The sequence below is a fragment of the Balaenoptera ricei genome, chromosome 17, assembly GCF_028023285.1.
Source record: "Balaenoptera ricei isolate mBalRic1 chromosome 17, mBalRic1.hap2, whole genome shotgun sequence".
NCBI classification, from domain to species: Eukaryota; Metazoa; Chordata; class Mammalia; order Artiodactyla; family Balaenopteridae; genus Balaenoptera; species Balaenoptera ricei.
This window is the reverse complement of record NC_082655.1, coordinates 70,806,829-70,824,723: the sequence shown is the minus strand read 5'-3', so window position 1 is coordinate 70,824,723 and position 17,895 is coordinate 70,806,829. Positions and strand designations below refer to the sequence as shown.

The 17,895-nt window shown below is 44.0% G+C and overlaps 1 protein-coding gene and 1 long non-coding RNA gene across 5 annotated transcripts in view; one reads left to right on the top strand and one right to left on the bottom strand.

Annotated features, from left to right (window-relative positions):
• The window catches only part of TRIM55 (tripartite motif containing 55), a 42,109-nt gene continuing 24,214 nt past the window's right edge, over positions 1-17,895 (top strand). For all 4 annotated transcript variants that reach the window (XM_059901557.1, XM_059901554.1, XM_059901555.1 and 1 more), the window contains exons 1-4: positions 1-318; positions 861-1,033; positions 8,043-8,208; positions 10,181-10,276. In XM_059901557.1, the coding sequence (XP_059757540.1) occupies positions 151-318; positions 861-1,033; positions 8,043-8,208; positions 10,181-10,276 (603 nt within the window). In that variant the 5' untranslated portion in view covers positions 1-150. The remainder of the gene's footprint in view (positions 319-860; positions 1,034-8,042; positions 8,209-10,180; positions 10,277-17,895) is intronic.
• LOC132351632 (uncharacterized) lies at positions 8,956-14,067 on the bottom strand. Its single transcript, XR_009498412.1, has 3 exons — positions 13,877-14,067; positions 12,722-12,811; positions 8,956-8,974 (listed from the first exon to the last, which is right to left on the bottom strand). It is a non-coding gene; the product is annotated as an uncharacterized LOC132351632 (long non-coding RNA).

Genomic DNA, 17,895 nt, shown 5'->3' with positions numbered 1-17,895 from the left:
CTCTGAACCTGGGCCTGAAACAATGTCCTCCACGGAAAGAAACGTAAAGGACACTTGATCACACAATCCTTGGAATTATTTCCAGGAATCACTTGCAGAAACCATTCGAAGCACCCTTTCCCTGGCAGAGCGCACAGGGACGGCCAGGAGATGAGCGCATCTTTGAATTACAAGTCTTTTTCCAAAGAGCAGCAGACCATGGATAATTTGGAGAAGCAACTCATCTGTCCCATCTGTTTAGAGATGTTCACGAAACCCGTGGTCATTCTCCCCTGCCAGCACAACCTGTGTAGGAAATGTGCCAGTGACATTTTCCAGGTAGGTTTGTTTGGAATGTAGGGGGTGGAAAAGATTCCCTCTTCTCCGAATCAAGCGCTTAACTTTGAGGTCATTTCTTTAGAAAGCTGTATAAGGTTGCATTTGTTAAAAAAAAAAAAAAAAAAAAGTTTTTAAAGTGGTTTGCTTTGTACTTTGCTGTCAGCCTCCTTCTTACTCTCAAATCTAATTTTATTTCAATACCAAGAATCATACTTGTTTAAAAAAAATTGAAACTGTCTCAAAATTGTAAATAAATTACTGCCCAAGACATTAATGTTGGAGTTTCTGGCTGGAACTTTTGGTTATGAAAATGCTGGGTGGAAAAGCACCTCATGCTGAAGATGGTACATGGCACTTGACTGTGGATAAGTGCTGGGCCTGCAGTTCAGGACCACTTGCTGATAATGCCCTAAGGGATAATCTCACAGCAAGCTGAAAGCAGGAGTTGATGTTGTTCATAGTGTAACAGAGAGTGAAGGGAAGCCTCTGAAAAGCTACCTGTGGCATTACTCAATTCCTCTTTTCTTGCTTGGCGAGAACAGGCCTCTAACCCGTACTTGCCCACAAGAGGAGGTAGCACTGTGGCCTCGGGGGGCCGATTCCGTTGCCCATCCTGCAGACACGAAGTGGTTTTGGACAGACATGGGATCTACGGGCTTCAGAGGAACCTGCTGGTGGAAAATATCATTGACATCTACAAGCAGGAGTCCACCAGGTAGGGTTCTCCTGTGTGTCAGACACATCTGAAGCTTGTCTTTATTATTTGTTTGTTTGTTTTAGTGGGTCACTATACTGAATGCTTGTTTACCAATAAGGGGCTAATTGTTTTATAGGAAAATGTTTTTCCAAGTCAGTCCTTCCCAATGGGAGTGAGAGTTGCTCTTGGGAGGAGAGAAGGAAGCTGGGGCCCATGCTTTTGTATCAATTTCAGAATGAAGTAACTCATTAACACTAATCCAGTCCAGATGGTGATATTGAAAGAGGCATAATGCTGCCCTACCCCCAGCCTTGTATTACATCCCTTGTAGACAGTTTCTGCGCTACACAGCTCCTTTATAGCTCCAGATTCTACACAGCAGAAAAATTAGAGTGCAAAACTTTACAGAAAATGAACAGAAATGGCATCTCCCAAAATCGGCCTGTCCTTAGTTCAGACAGTCTCATTTTAAAATTATCTAGAGGATAATAATAAAAACAAAATCCTCTGACATAGTTAGTCATGGTAGTGACTCTGGGAAGTAGCAAAGCAAGGTAGACTCCTGGGATTTAGCAACTTAGAGTTTAGAGACATGGGAGGAAAAAAAATGATGGAGCTCAGGTTATGTTTCCCTATTCTCTAGGTTATTCTTCCTGAATACTCGTGGCATTCACCTGCTGATTGACACGCAGCATATACATCAGTCATCTTTTTATTTTTTTGAAAAGGGCTTCTTATTCATCGAATCACACTGGCTATGGAATTCCTTTCCTAGAGACAACACAGGGGGAGTTCATTCCTAGAAGTGCTGGTGTGAGGAGCCCTTTTTCAACTGTACACAAGGCAGTCAAGTCCATAGCGCTTGACAGCAATACTGAGACCATCTAGAAATGATCTCACTGTGCTTCCTAGTAGGAGACACGGATTCACGGAACATCTGCAGGGCTCGAAGAGCTGTGTGCTCTTAGAAGGAAAGCTGTTCTATAAATCGAACATATAATTATTATAATTGCTATGGCTATTCATTTCTGCTTAAGATTCAAAACTAAATTAGGTAGTGCCAGGATATAGATGGCACTGGGAAGAAGAATTGCTGATGACATATTGCAGAGATACAGAGTGGGCTATTTCCCTCGCTTCCAAAATCTCTTGAGAAGAAGGAAAGTACCGCTGTTGTAATTAAGATCTGATCTCATTTTTTTTCATTATTTTAAGATGCAAATAGATACACTGTCTCTTAAAAAAGTTAACCAGCCAATTAATAACCAACTAATTATTAAGGCTGTTTATATAACAACTGATTCAGTGCCTGCAACAGTGCCTTGCACAGAATAGTTGCTCCATAAGTACCAGATGTTTAAGCAACACCATAAATCTTCTTACACGTTCTATTTATTGCAATAATTTTCTGTTTTGCTACTTGCCACAGTGAGAGCTTGAATGATGTGAAATAATAACAATAATTGTTATGTAATCCCGAGAAGAGGAGATGTTAAAATCTGTAGCGTAACACTACATGACACATCCTGGCTTTAAAGTCTATGCAATGCATCTGCCAAAACTAGTGCCTAGGTGAACAAATTAAAAGCAAGGAACCAATTTCTAACAATGAAGCGCACAGCTGAGTAGCCTAGTGGTGTTTTTGTGATTATCAAATTCTTCTTATGCTGCTGTTTCTTGAACCTGAGACTTGCCTTTGGGACATTTTTAATTAGTAGCAAAACCACAAACTGTACAGAGAGCTCGGGCACATGTTTGGACATAAACCCAGTTGTTCCCTGAGGGCTGGCAGCTTTACCAGCCCAGAATCCTAAGCCTCAGGGTATGTGAGGTGACTCTGGAATAACTTTGATATACAGAGTGAGATGAACCCTGGCCCACATTAAGGTGGCAGCAGAAAGGGCAGGGGCTGGTCACCTCTGGCCTCCCACAGAATGGCTAGAGATTGTAGGTCTCAATAAAACCTGGGCGTCTTATCTAGAATTCTGCCTGGTGCTGAACTAGCCACAGCTTGGGGGTGGTGTGGGGGGGGGGGCGATGCGAGAAGGAACGAATTTCACTAATATTAATAATGAACACAACGGGACTTCCCTGGTGGTCCAGTGGCTAGGGCTCCGCGCTTCCACTGCAGGGGGCATGGGTTCAATCCCTGGTCGGGGAGCTAAGATTCCACATGTCCCACAGCCAAAAAAAAAAAAAGAACATAATAATTAACTTTAAAATACAGCAAGTCAAACCAATATGTGTTGAATATGCGTCAGCCACTGTTCAGGGTGTTATACACATGAATCATGTGTAATTCTTTAATTCTCACGAGTATTTTAAATATTTTATTGAAAGTAATTCCTATGCATATGCATAATTTTAAACATTCCAATCGCACTACAAGGCCTCTAAAGAGAGCTGCATTCCCTGCCCTACTCTCTCTTTGCCCCCAAGTCTCACTCCCTAGAGTCGGCCACGTTTAATTCTTTCAGCTGTTCTTCTGCCATTTATCACCCAGTGATGTGTGTATGCTACTAGCAGGCTCCTATTCTTTGGTTTTTCAGTTTTAGACATTATCTATTGACTTCACTGTAGACAATTAGGGCTGAGCCCCCGCGTGGTTGGCTTTACCTTCTACTTTTCTTTTACTCTCCCCTGGGTTGAAACCCTTGTTTCCTGGATCCTTTGTCGTCCTCTTTGCTGGTTTACTCTACTGTTTTTGTGGAGCACATCCTCAAGTAATCCCCTAAAGTGTGCAAAAAGTCCTCCTCTTTCCAGTACCCCCCACCGCCCCGCCCTGCACTCCTGCCTTCTGGGTGCCTGGCCTCTGCAGTCCCAGGGCCTTTGCCTGTAAAGCTGTAAAGCTGTAAAGCCTGTAGGGAACCTGTAAAGCTTGAGCAGCTTGTCCTGTGCGCCTTTACCCTGCAGGCTCTCAGCAGAACCAAGACACATTTCAAGCAGGTCACTTCCCTTCGTCCAGCTGTTCCCAGTTTCCAACATTTGGTTGCATCTCTCCTCTGCTGTCATTTTGCTCATTTTTTGTCCTTATTGATTTATACCTTTTTATTCCCTTACTCTCATTTTAGTGGAATTTCAGCAGGAAACATAAATAAATAAATGCATGCGTTCATTCTGTCATATCTAATTAGAAGACTCCTAGTCCAATTTTCAGATATGAGTAAAAGCTGAGCCTGAAAGAGTTGAAGGAACTCGCCTAAGGCCATACGGCCACCGCTTGGAGAAACTGAGTTGGGATTAAACTTTGAGATCAGTTTGACTGTAAAAGTACTGCCTGAACATGGAAGCAACCTAAGTGTCCATGGACAGATGAATGGATAAAGAAAATGTGGCACATATATACAATGGAATATTACTCAGCCATAAAAAGAAACGAAATTGAGTTATTTGGAGTGAGGTGGATGGACCTAGAGTCTGTCATACAGAGTGAAGTAAGTCAGAAAGAGAAAAACAAATACTGTATGCTAACACATATATATGGAATCTAAAAAAAAAAAAATTGCTCTGAAGAACCTAGGGGCAGGACAGGAATAAAGATGCGGATGTAGAGAATGGACTTGAGGACATGGGGAGGGGGAAGGGTAAGCTCAGACGAAGTGAGAGAGTGGCATGGACATATATACACTACCAAATGTAAAATAGATAGCTAGTGGGAAGCAGCAGTATAGCACAGGGAGATCAGCTCGGTGCTTTGTGACCACCTAGAGGGGTGGGATAGGGAGACGCAAGAGGGAGGGTATATGGGGATATATGTATACATATAGCTGATTCACTTTGTTACACAGCAGCAACTAACACAACAATGTAAAGCAATGATACTCCAATAAAGATGTTAAAAAATCCCAAAAGTACTGCCTGCAATGCCTCATCAGCACCAGATGCCCATCCTTCAGGAAACTTGAGGATGGTCCCCGAAACCCCAGAGAGCAGAGGGAACAGGCTACAGACTCCCTGAGACTCGCCTGCGTGGAACAGCTGGGGGCCACAGCCAGCATCTGGCACTGAGACCCGAACCACAACTGAGAGCTCGGACACCCTCACCTCATGAAGTTGCCTTTGCGTCTTTATTCTACATGCCACATTTGTCCCAGGTCTGTTATGTGGCGTAAGGTGTCTGAAGGTTTTCATTCTACGCCCATTTGTAAGTGGGGGAATGCCTCTCGGCCTGTGTTGCCACCTGAACAAGAACAACCTAATAAGGAATATTGCAGGCAGTCCTTGGTCTGTATTGCATAATGAAAAAGTAATCACAATCGACAACTAAATGAAGAGCCCATGGCTGTTTCCACATTTTCAGTATTGCATACCCTGCAAATATCTGAGCCCTACAATATCGTCTCTGGTCAGAGCTGCTAACATCGGAGCAGCACGTGGGACGCAGGCTACCCTCGGGAAATGCCTCGGGGAGAGGGGCCGCAGTAGCATCAGCTGTGCCATCTCCCAGTTAATGTGCTCTGGACGCTTGCTTGACATTTATTACGAGGTGGAGGTACAGGGGAGGGAAGGTTTTAGAGGTAGAGAAGCCTTTGGCCAAGCAGAGACTGAATCACCACTCCTAGTCTCTAGATAACCCCTGGAGGCCTTTGTCATTTATAAGTGGAGTCTTCAGGATGTTGTCTGGTCTTTTCCTTTGCCACTCAGGAGAGCCAAGTGACTAAGCTTTGCCCATAGTTCACACGCCTTCTCCAGATGAGCGGTTTTATGTTAGAGCACAGGGAACACTGTCCATGAATCTGGCAAATTCCCTTTTACTTCTCATTCATTCAACAAATATGTACTGAGCACCTACTCTATGCAAGGCACTGTTCTTGGCACTGGGAACCCAGCAAAAAAGGAAACAGACCATGGCCCCTGCCCTCATGGAGCTCACATTCCAGTGGAGGAAATAGACCATAATATATATAATGGAATATTATTCAGCCATACAAAAGAATGAAATATTGCCATTTGCAGCAACATGGATGGACCTAGAGAATATTATACTTAGTGAAGTAAGTCAGAGAAAGACAAATATTATATGATATCACTTATATGTGGAATCTAAAAAATAATACAAATGAATCTATATACAAAACGTAAAAAGACTCACACCAGGGCTTCCCTGGTGGTGCAGTGGTTGAGAGTCTGCCTGCCAATTCAGGGGACACGGGTTCGAGCCCTGGTCTGGGAAGATCCCACATGCTGCGGAGCAACTGGGCCCGTGAGCCACAATTACTGAGCCTGCGCGTCTGGAGCCTGTGCTCCGCAACAAGAGAGGCCGCGATAGTGAGAGGCCCGTGCTCCGTGATGAAGAGTGGCCCCCGCTTGCCACAGCTAGAGAAAGCCCTCGCACAGAAATGAAGAAAGCCCTCGCACAGAAACGAAGACCCAGCACAGCCCAAAATAAATAAATTAAAAAAAAAGACTCACACCAGACATAGAAAACAAATTTATGGTTACTAAAGGGGAAAGGGAAGGGGGAGAGGGATAAATTAGGAGTATGGGATTAAACAAACTACTATATTAAAAAAATAGATAAGCTACAAGGATTTCCTGCATAGAGCAGGGAATTATATTCAATATCTTGTAAAAACCTATAATGGAAAATAATCTGGAAATATATATATGTATAACTGAATTGCTTTGCTGTACACCTGAAACTAACACAATATTGTAAATCAACTATACTTCAATAAAATAAAAATTCAGTTCCAAATCTGAGATGCTTCTAAATAATCATATGTTTGGGAAGATGAGGAAAGATTTTGGATTCGTATTTAAATTTTCCAAACAATTCTGAAAACTATTAACAGCCTCAGTCTTTGGATAGGACATATCAAAATTCCAGATTTTGTATAAGTAGGCTAAAACCACCCTTCCCCCCATGATCTCCAGAGGGAGCCTATGGCATCACAAGGTGACATAATTTTGATCTTGATGTATTCTAACACCTAAACCACGATGATGGTTAGGGAAATATACCAGGTCCTACTACGTGACGTGAACCTGGGCTCTCCAGGTGATTTTGCAGCTAACAGGTTATCCTTAAGCAGCAATAACTTGTCACTACCTCTCTCATGCTTCTTCATTGCTTGGACATGGTGGTACCCCGGAAGTGCAAATCTCACTAGCACATACAAACCCAATGCTCCATTATGACCTGGGCAGCTTTGAAAAGTTTTGGTTGGTTTGGTTTGGGAAAACTGAAACTTGCAGATTATCTGTGAGATTTGGACTTCCGGGGTACCACCATGTCCCAGAACAACATTTTGCACTTTTCTTATTGCCTAGAGTATTCCGTGTAATTGTTCACATTCACTGAGCACATACTACCCACTCTTAACCACTGCTGAGTCCTCAGGAAGTTACATACATTTAATTTTCTGTGCTAATGGCAGGAGAAGACCCAAACAAATTAATAAAGCACTCGCTGATATTTTTCCTCTTTACACACAACTACTTCCAACCAGCGCCGAGACGAATTATCAGAGATTTGGGCTCCCCCAGCCCACCTCCACGCTCACTCCTTTTGCTGGGGCCAGAGGCTGCAGCGGTGGGGTAAACGGGCCTCCCCAACGCTGGTGCAAACTTGAGATTTAGTTTATCGGCAACCTTCTCCTCTTTACCCGTATTTGTAAAGTCTCTCTTGAGAGACTTGTGAGCATGTGGAGATGGTGCTGAAGCAGCTCCTAAGGAAAGAATCCGGTGTTCAGCTTTCAGGAATTGCACTCGCCCGTTTTTAAACCTTGAAATCGGCCAATGGGGGTAATCCTCACACCACAGAAATTGGCAAATGCTACAGGTCACAGTCTCCATGTCCTCACCCCCAGGCTGGTTGGAAATATGTCAGGACACCGCTGATAAACCCGTAGAGAATGTGGAGGGCTCTGAGCGCATGAGAGGGGCTCTGGAAGTCTGCGGGGGTAGGGTTGCTGCGGGTACAGGGCCTTGCGGGGTACGATGCGATGCTGATCACCCCGTAGAGCCCCCCGGCTCAGCTCTGCCGCAACCGGAGCTGACACTTATCCACGTTATCTCCTCCCAGACCAGAAAAGAAGTCCGACCAGCCCCTGTGTGAGGAGCACGAAGACGAGCGCATCAACATCTACTGTCTGAACTGCGAAGTGCCCACCTGCTCTCTGTGCAAGGTCTTCGGGGCGCACAAGGACTGCCAGGTGGCTCCCCTCACGCACGTGTTCCAGAGGCAGAAGGTAACAGAGGCCTTTCCGCCCCTCCTCCGAAGCCCCTTCCGAGTGCCTGTGTCACTGACCCGCTGTCCCCGAAGGAGAGATGCCCAATGCGCACAGGACCCTGAGGCTGGGCGGGCGCGGAAGGTAGAGCCGGAAGGGATGCTGCGCCCCTGCCACGCGCTTAATGCCCTGGAGGCTGGTGGGGAAGGTGGGGGAGGGAGGAGATGCAGAGGGTCAGGAAGGGGTCCGGAGGGGAAGGGTCGCTGTGTTTGCGCCCTTTGGAGGTTGCTGAAGCTGAGCACTGTTATGGGGCTCGGTCCGAGCTCAAGCTGCTCAAACATTATTTGAGGTTCAGACTATAGGTAATAAAAGGATAACTTTTTACTCCACTCAGAATATTTTTCTTCGTTCACCAACCAAAGATTCCTTTGGCCTTCCTCAAGGCCTTTTCTCCCGCACTCCTAGTTGGTAGAATTACAATGAATGACATTGCGTTAAACGTTCCCTTGGGCTGGCCCTCAAGCCTGGGTTAAACTGGCCTCCTAGCCTTTCAACCTAGGCCAGCACTGAGGGCACCGTCCATGCCCTCACCCCAGGGCCTCAGCCCCCTCATTCTGACCAAATACAGGGTGTCCCAGCTTATCACTCACCTGCCAACCTGGTTTCACCCACCGGCAAGTAGAAGCTTATCCATTTGATGCAAATAAACTGTGGGGTTGTGTGCTCGGAGAGCTGCAACCAAGTCTTGGCATCTAGAATTTGAGAAGCTCCACATCTCGGCTTCTTTCTGTTAGAATCAGAGATTCCACATCTGGTCAGTGTTTTACACCAAATACAGGATAGAGTTGGAATTAAATTTGGAAACCAAACTTTGGGCAACACCAGTTGCAACCAGTGAGTACTAACTGCTAAAGAAGCAGGATTTAGCAAGATGTCCATAACATTTATTTATTTTTCAATCCACTTAAGACTTATCCCCTGTTTCCCTTTTACCTGAGCCCCCAAGTCATACCTGTTAGAACTGAATGGTACCTGTGTCACACCATTCCCCTCAGAGCCCTGAGGCCCATGTGGGATGGACAGAGGCAGGCTGGCAGAGCTTCCATCCTGTTCTGGTTTGGTCAAAGCAGCCTCACTTTTTACCTATTGGGATTATTTATTAGCTTCCATTTGAAGAAAGGGTTCTGCAACTTTAAAATGTTTTATAACCACTCTTCTGGTCCAGTCTTCTCACTTTATATGTGAAACAATGAAGGTCCAAATTGATTACATGTTTTGCCCAACATCATAGAGAAGTTGAAGGCAGAGCTGGACCAAGCATGTAGGTTTCCTGCGTCCCGCTCACTCAGCGTTTCTTGTGCCCCAGAGGCCAGCCTTGCGAGGGGGTAAGTAAGAACAACGGAATCGCTTCGGGGTCCAAAGAGTCCTGAGAGGAATTTCAAGTTGAAATTTTTTTCCTGGAAACAGTTGAATGTTACAGTTTCAAGTTTGTAATGATTTGGTCTAGAATATGAGTATTTGTTTGCATCTAGCATATAGAGGCTGCGTAATAGGTATACGTTGAATAAATGAATATTTCTCTAGTGAAACTGATCCTGAGCTGCACTAGACAAATAATTCATTTTGGGCCCCTGATGTCACATTTTGGTCTTCATTCAATAAACAATTCTTAGAATTCTTTACCCTGAATGTGCTATTCTCTATGGCCTATAATTCGGTGTTCTTAATGTTTTTAGCAGGGTCACAGTCTCTATTAAGAATTTGATGAAAACTGTGAAACTTCTTCCCAGACAAATGCATTTATACACACATCCATTCAGAATTTTATTTACAAGATCAGGAGGTTCTCAGGCCTCCCAGCCTCACTGTTCCTCCTTTGGGGGTTCCATGGACCCTAAATTAAGAACCCATGAGGACACTCCTAAGATGAACTCACAGTCAGTGCTGACTAGAAAACCCCTAAAATCTTGTACCCCTCTTTTCTCTCCGTTAGTCTGAGCTCAGCGACGGCATTGCTGTCCTTGTGGGAAGCAATGATCGGGTCCAGGGAGTGATCAGCCAGCTGCAGGACACCTGCAAAACGATCGAGGTGAGTCAGGTGGCCTCAAGGGAGTGTGAACCGTGCCTGAACCGCTGGGGTTTTGTGGCTTCCTCAATGCCACCCTAGAAATCCCCGTTCCAACATTTCAGTCTTGACCTCCTTCCTGATGTGTCTCTAAAATATTGACCTCCTGGCACAGAAAAGAGAAGTTACCACATGAGGCAACAAGGCAGATCTTACCACATTTATCAAGGTGGTTGTTACAGGTGTTGTTCTTTCTTGGGCAACCCGTTTTGAAAGATTAGCTACAAGAAAAATCAGTTTCCAGTAGTGACAATGAGTGTTTTCCACCATCATAGCACAGTCTCTTTGTGGAAATCTAAACGGTCTTAAGAAACGCTAGTTGGTGCTTTAGAAAGTCATGTGCAGATTTGAGCTGCATATCTAAGCTCTAACAGTGGAGTTGCTGCCTGCCTGCAGGGAGAGAGGGGATCAGTAGCTGGGAGCTCACTGAGGCTAGAGTCCCGGCTCCTTCATCTCCACTGTCCCTCTGTCTGGCCCGGTGCCCGGCACATAATAAACACTCAATTAAAAACTTGATGAACAAATGGCTCACACTTAGGTTTGGCATGTGAGAAATATTGGGAATCCACTTTTTCTCAGGATCAAATATAAACTGTATAAATGCTGAAGCCAAAGGGGTTTTGCCACGTGGCAGATGTCTTTTCAAGAATTGAAGGTCCACAGGTTAAGTCAGCCCTGCTGCATGGGGGCAGGTGCAAGCCACCTGGGTTTGAGTCCAGGTCTTTGGCTCTCTAACCTGGAGCAGTTTATTACTACTCCCTGCTCTAAGCTGTGGAGTTGTGTTTTATTTGGACCTCAGAAGCCTGTACTGCTCAGTTAATGGCATGTTGTCCTTATTGCTGTGGGCACGGCCCCTCTTGTTATCTATTTATGTCCTTTTATCCCCATTTCCCACTCCTGTTCTTTTCTCTGTAAATAACTACTCTAACATGTTTAATGTTCCATTTACCTGTATTCCTACAAAATGTGTATCATTTTATATGCATGTCTTTTAATTTTATAAGTGGTATTTTGTTGTCCTTCTCATTCTGCTTCTTACTTTTTTTAAACTAAATGTTATGTTTTAAGATCCATTCACATGTACATTCATTCCTTCAGTTTTCTCCTGGAAAAATAGGGCAAAGTACCCATTTTATAGAGTTAACCGTGAGGAGTTAAATAAGCATAAACATAATGCTTAGCCCAGTGCCCAGCATATGGTGAGTGCCTGATAAATGCTCTAATCTTACCATTTTATCGCTTGAAAGGCAAATTCTATCAAAAGCCAAAGGCCAGTTCCTAGATGATGACTTCAAGATGTTGGCCAAAATCATCTCATTTTAGATTTACACATCATTAAAGTCAGTCTCCTCTCTTCCCCATACTCACATTCCTGAAAAGATTCATGATGGATCTGGAATCCATTTATAGAAGGACAGTTTTCTCTCGAAGAGCTCAAAGAGATTCTGAAACGGACAATATAAACTTTTTTTTTTTTTTACTCATTCACAGTAAAGGCCAAATACAACTTAATCATTAGGCCATGAATCAGCACTCAGTGTGGTACACACTGAGTCCTGAGTGTATAAATAGGAATGTGTTGCTTGTGGGCAAGTGAGGTCATCTCTATGCTGGTCTCTGCTCGGGCCTCCATCAGAGTCCTCTGTCAGGGGAACGGGCTTTCTGTCGGGGACGTTGAGGCTGGAGAACACAAACGAGAGAAGTCCTGTGCGGCACGCTGGGCCTTGAGCAAATGCAAAGGGCTCTGCTCCATTTAGGCAGCATGGGAGGACACTAAGAGGGCGAGGAGAGACTTGACAACAGGTTTGCTTCCTGGAGGCCTGTCAGGGGCACAGTGGGAAGCAGCTGTTTGTTCTTTCATTGAGAACAAGACAAGAAGGAACAGGTTTGAAGTTAAGCCCGCAGAAGGGATTAAGTGTAGATATCAGAAAGAACTTCCTGAGAGTGAAGGTCAGGATTATAACCCCTACTGTTACTGATAAAAACATTGGTCGAATGTACACACTTTTACGAGTATTTTCACAGTTCCCCAGAGGAAGCTGTGTAATTTTCCCCCAGGAGGCTTCAAGATGAGTCAGCAAATTGTCAGGAGGAGTCCATCCCCTTTACGCATTTCATGCACCCCTGGGATTTTAACTTAGGGAAATCAGATGAAGACGTGGTATATAAACAGGACAGAATGTCTGTATTCATAGGGGGAAAACGGGCCAGAAACCAAAAGTGTAAGAGCAGGGAATAGTGGGATGACAGGTGATTTTCAAGGCCTTCCTTATATGTGCCTGTATTTCACATTTTTCTAAAGCGAGCCTGAGATTTTTAAAATAACCAATAAAAGAAAGAAAGAAAGGATACATGAATGAATAGGGCTCAGATAAGCACAGTTCTTTCAGATCAGTTTAAGTGGCTCACCTGGAAACGTAGGGATTGGCTCAGAGCCCCACAGAGGTCTCTGATTTTATGATTCCTGCTTGATGCAAATACCCTCCATTTGAAGAGGCCCTGAGGACAGAGACACAGCTATAAATGGCCCCATCGTGCGCCTGGAATCACTTAGGTGGCCTCCCGCAGAGCCAGGGCCCTATCAGCTGGCCAAGCAGCAGGGCAGCGCACAGTGAAGCGCACAGGGGTCTACCTTGCCAAGCAGGTGAATTCTGTACCAGGGGTCAGGGTCACAGAGCTCCTGTGTCTCCTGTCCTGCCTGGGGTGGTGGTTTCCCTCTGTGGCTCTGCTCATCACCTGCCTGGAAACATTTTCCGAGAAGCCATTGGTGGCTCCCAGCCAGGGGGTGGGGAGCTGTTTTGAAGAATTCTCTTTTCTGATTGGTGAAGAGCTCCCTAGGGACAGGAAATGGAGCAGCCCCTGGGGTGGGCACTATCCTTCCCTAATTACATGGCCTCCCACTCGGGGCCCTGACACCTGCCCTTTGGTAGTAGTGCCCGTTCCTGGCAAATGTCTAATTTTGTCCCTAATCATGTAATGTCTTGCAGGGCTGGCCTGGGCAGGCAGCCGGCCCAGGATCAGCCCTGGAGAGCTGCTGAGCTTAGGATAAAGGGGACTCCTTGTAATCCTTTATACACAATGTATGCAGTTGATGTGAGTTTGCAGTGATGATGAGAGTGGCTTTGAGACAGACCACAGTCACAAAAGGGAGTCTGAACTGAGTTGTGGCGGAGTGGCATTCCCTCTTTGCTGTGGGCCGATGGCGGATGGAGGAAACTGCAGTCTTCTTAGCCCTCCTGGCCGAGGTGGCTCAGCCTGAAACGTTCTCAGAGCTTGTGATTGCAGGTTGTTGGAGGGCCTTCTGGGCTGTTCTAGACGAGCCCAGCATGATCTAAAGCTACACTTGCCTCTCCAGGCCTGGAGCTGTTCTGGGATGGGTTGGGACAGAGTAGGGGGGCTGCTGGTGGGGGATGGAGAATTGCACTGCCTCGGGAGCTCTCCGCTTCCAGAAAAACGTGCTTGACTTTCATTCCTCATCCCTAGAAAACGTAACCTCCCTCTTGTGGTCTTTCCGAACGGCCCTTATCCTAGGTCACTGGAAACCCAAGAAAGAAGGCTACTCACACTAGCCGTCCCGAGGCAGATCGGCCTAGAAATAATGTTGTTCTGCGTGGATGTCCGTCTAGGGGAAACAGCTACAAGCTGAATCATAAATATTTGATCTTGAGCATTTCCAGTATCTGGAAAACGGCACCTTTAATAAAATCCTCCAATGATTCTGCAATGACAACAAATCCATTATATTTCCAAATCAGTGATTTTAACCAAACAGCTTTGAGACATTGTCCGTGCAGTTACAAATATGAAGTATGAATATAGTAAGAATCATTCTAATAAGCATGCCAGAATTATGACACATGCTTAAAGAACAGATTTCAGAGTTTGAATTTTGGCTCTGCCACTTAATGATATGACCTTGGTCAAGTTACTTCCTCTCCCTGTCCCTCAACTCCCTCAGTGGTACAGGGGGTGAATAAACCTTCACAGTGTTGCTGTGATGACTAAGAGGCACATGCTGGGGGCCCCGTAAGTGTCACCTTGTATTGCTGTCACACTCAGCTTGGAAAGAGTACACTTCAACTAATGATGCTAATAATTGTTTGAACCACTGGAGCATCTTTTACATGGTGTCGGAATAAGACCTCAAGGTCTTGATCAATTATGATGGCAGGGTGAAGCAACTCCCTGCAGTGGGAAAAACTGAAAATGAATGGAAGTAGATATTAGCTCTATTCTTTGAGGCTTTGTGATAACTCGAAATACTGGCAACAAAGGGAGGCTGAGCCCCTTCCAGGAAACGTGCTGATTATCCAACAGCAGACAGAAGTGAATGAAACAGCGGCTCAGCTTGGCTTGGTCTGGTCTCATGCTTTCGCTGAACCATGGGGCTCAAGTCAGGGCAGGCTCACCTGACCCTCAGCCTTCAGAGGATTTCTCAAGGATCTTCTAAGTGATCTGGGCTAGTCCAGAAAACCCCTAATACCAATAAATCCAGGAATAAGAATTGAAATGCCATAAGTTATAACATAATTATTCTTCTAACACAAAGTGGGTGGTAATGCAACATGGTGGAAAAGAGCATAAGTTTGGGAGTCCTGAGACCCATGGCCATTGAATAGAGTTCTTCCACTAAGCCCTGCACAGAGCCACTGAGCGGATGGGGGAGGGGCTGAACTCCAGTCTGTGTGCCTTGAGGGATGATATTTTTCTAATTTGTCTGCCCCTTTCCTAGGGCAGCCTGTCAGAGACCTGGGTTCTCATCCTAGTCTGCGCTCATGGGGCTTCTGTCATGTGCTCGTAATTGGAATTGGGCCTTACCAATGAAGGGTTGGACTTGAATTCCTCAGGAGAATCTTCCTACCTTAATATAGTTCTTTCTTTAATATTATTAATCTACTGTCTGATTTTTTTTGGGGGGGGAGAGGGGTGTTGAGGGGAAAGGGAAGGAAACCCTGTTTGGTTTAATGAAGGGAATTTTGAAGTACCATATGTCAAATGAAGCTGAGTGGGCCCTTCCAGACCCGGAGCTGCTGTTTTGAACAAGCGTGTCTCGAAAGTTGAGGAATGTGGTGTAGATATGAATGGGCCGAGTAGAGCCACAGTTGCTCAGTGACAAGTGATGGGGCTCAGAGCTTATCTTCAGCTCTATTTTGGTCACAGAGCTATGCTCCTTACATGGTAAGAGCAGTGGTCACAATTGTCTTAGGTTTCCTGTCGTGGCCTTGGCACATTCCAAAGCTGGGACTGACGTTGCTGGGCTAGGATGTGTAATTCACATCTCAGTGCTGTGATGACCACTCTGAAACTTGCCATGAGTGGAAAAAGGCATTTTACATATAAAGAGGCACTTTATAGTCTAAAGACTCCAAATAACTCCACATTTACCTGAAGTTGTAGAGCCTTGAAACTGTAGAGTGGGAAGGGACCCTAGCAATCATCCAATCCCATCCCTTCTTGTACACATTAAAAAGACTGTCCTGAGTTAAATGTCTTCCCTAAAGTTGCCGAGCTATTTTTTGCTGTTTTCTTTTGAGTGTTGAAAGAAGAAGAGGTTTGGAATATCCACTTAAATACCTATGTCTTGGGAACAGAACAAAGTAGGAACTTGTGAGTGAGGGCTGACTATTCCTAAATACAAGTCATATGTCATTCGTTCATCCAGTCGTTCAAACATTATATGCCATATTCTGCACATGTAATGCTGGAAAATAGATAAAGATGAGATAAACAGAAAGTGTTCCTGCCCTTAAGAAGGTTTTATTCCAGTAGAGGAGTTAGACAATAAGACAAACTAATAACAAGATCGTTTTCAAAGAGTAATAAGTGCCTGGGGAAAGGGTGAGCCACTGAAAATCTAATGATAAAACCTCATAACGGTGCTTTGCTTGGCAGGCTACTCTTTAGTATATGATCATCTATTGCTGATTTTTTTCCATGAAAACTTCTCTTTGCAGTCATGTATCTTATTTTTTCTTATTGCCACTAAAATATAAGGAGGGCTAAAAATTAGAATCTGTCAATTTTAACATTTCTATAAAGGCAACATCTAAACAATGTTTCTAAGATAAATATTGAAGGTTATCTACTCACTTCTAAGGAAACAACCAAATGACTACTCAATTTTTTCCTTTTCATCCAGATATTATGGCATTGGTTAGAAACAAATATCTACCTGTCATTATTTTACCATTTCAATGTGGGCAAACTAGTCTTCCTTTTATAAAATCACCCCTTTTTGGTATATTGCCCCCATACTGGGTTCTCCCTAGAGATGGGATGGATTTTATTTCCATTAAAGTATTATAGACAAGTTTAATTTGTTCTTCTACATAAATAAATATAAACATAACTGTCTTGGGAGCCCCAGGAGGAAGGTCATGTTGCAGTCAGAGGCTTTGCATCACAATATACTTGGAGGCCAACACCAGTGCATTTATGATGGAAGTTACTTCAACTGCTAAACACACTCATGCAGAAACACGTGTGTGCATACACACACACACACATCCAACGCCACACCCCACATAGAGGGGACACAGGAACTACAGGCGTCAAAAGGAATAAAATGGACAATATTTGAAAAAATAAACTTGAAAGTTCAGAATGTATAGATGTGGATTCAGTTAGGATACAGAGAAGTGGGGGGAGGTACACAGCCTGGAACTGGGCTTAAAGATACATGCCTTTTTACTCAAATAAATGAAAAGGTATGATAAAAGCAAGGAGAAATCTTTGAGGTGAGGAAGGTTTTGTGCAGAAGAGATAAACATGGTTGCTATCACACTTTTGCAGGTAACAATCATCCTTTAAAGTGTACTCTCGGAAGACGTTTTGATGCAGAGGTCCACGTTTTTCCCATTCCATTTTTATGTTGCTAGAAAGACTCTGTTAAAAGCATTTCAGGTCCACACTTACAAAGGCACAGTAGGTACTGATATCAGCGTAATCAATCACTGTCAGTAGCAAGGTGGCCTCTGAGAGTATGGTTTTTTGTTTTTGTTTTTTCTTATAGCATATACACCTGTTCCCTAATTACCTCAGAGGACAAGTTGATAAACTGAGCTGTTTGACTTTCACCGCACTTTGAAGGTCTCGTAGCCAAGAAAGATTGAAGGGTGACCACGTTAGTATCTCATGTATTGCTCCTACCTCAAAGAGTATGCGTGAAAAATAGAAGAATTTCAATTTCATGGAGTATTTCTATTTTTCATTTTAATCTGACATTAGGTTAACCTGAACATCTTAAGTGAATTTCTAAAAGTTTGTAAGTACCAAAGTACCAATTTCATAATTCCAAAAAAGAAACATGCATTTTTCCTCTTTTAGAAACAGTTGTCCAACTCTTACATATTTTGCATAGAATTATATTAAAGGCAAGTTCAGCAAGAGAAAAAAAAGAAGTGAGGCTTTTTCTGTTAGAAATTAGAAAATACGATAATTTTTCTACCATACCCCTGAACGCTGGGAAAGTATGGCCGGTTTTTAGATCTTATAATGCCTGATACATAGTAAGCACTTAGTGAATTTTGTTGAAAGAATTATAATGAATATATTTCTGAAATAATTTGAGGATTCTTGCCTTT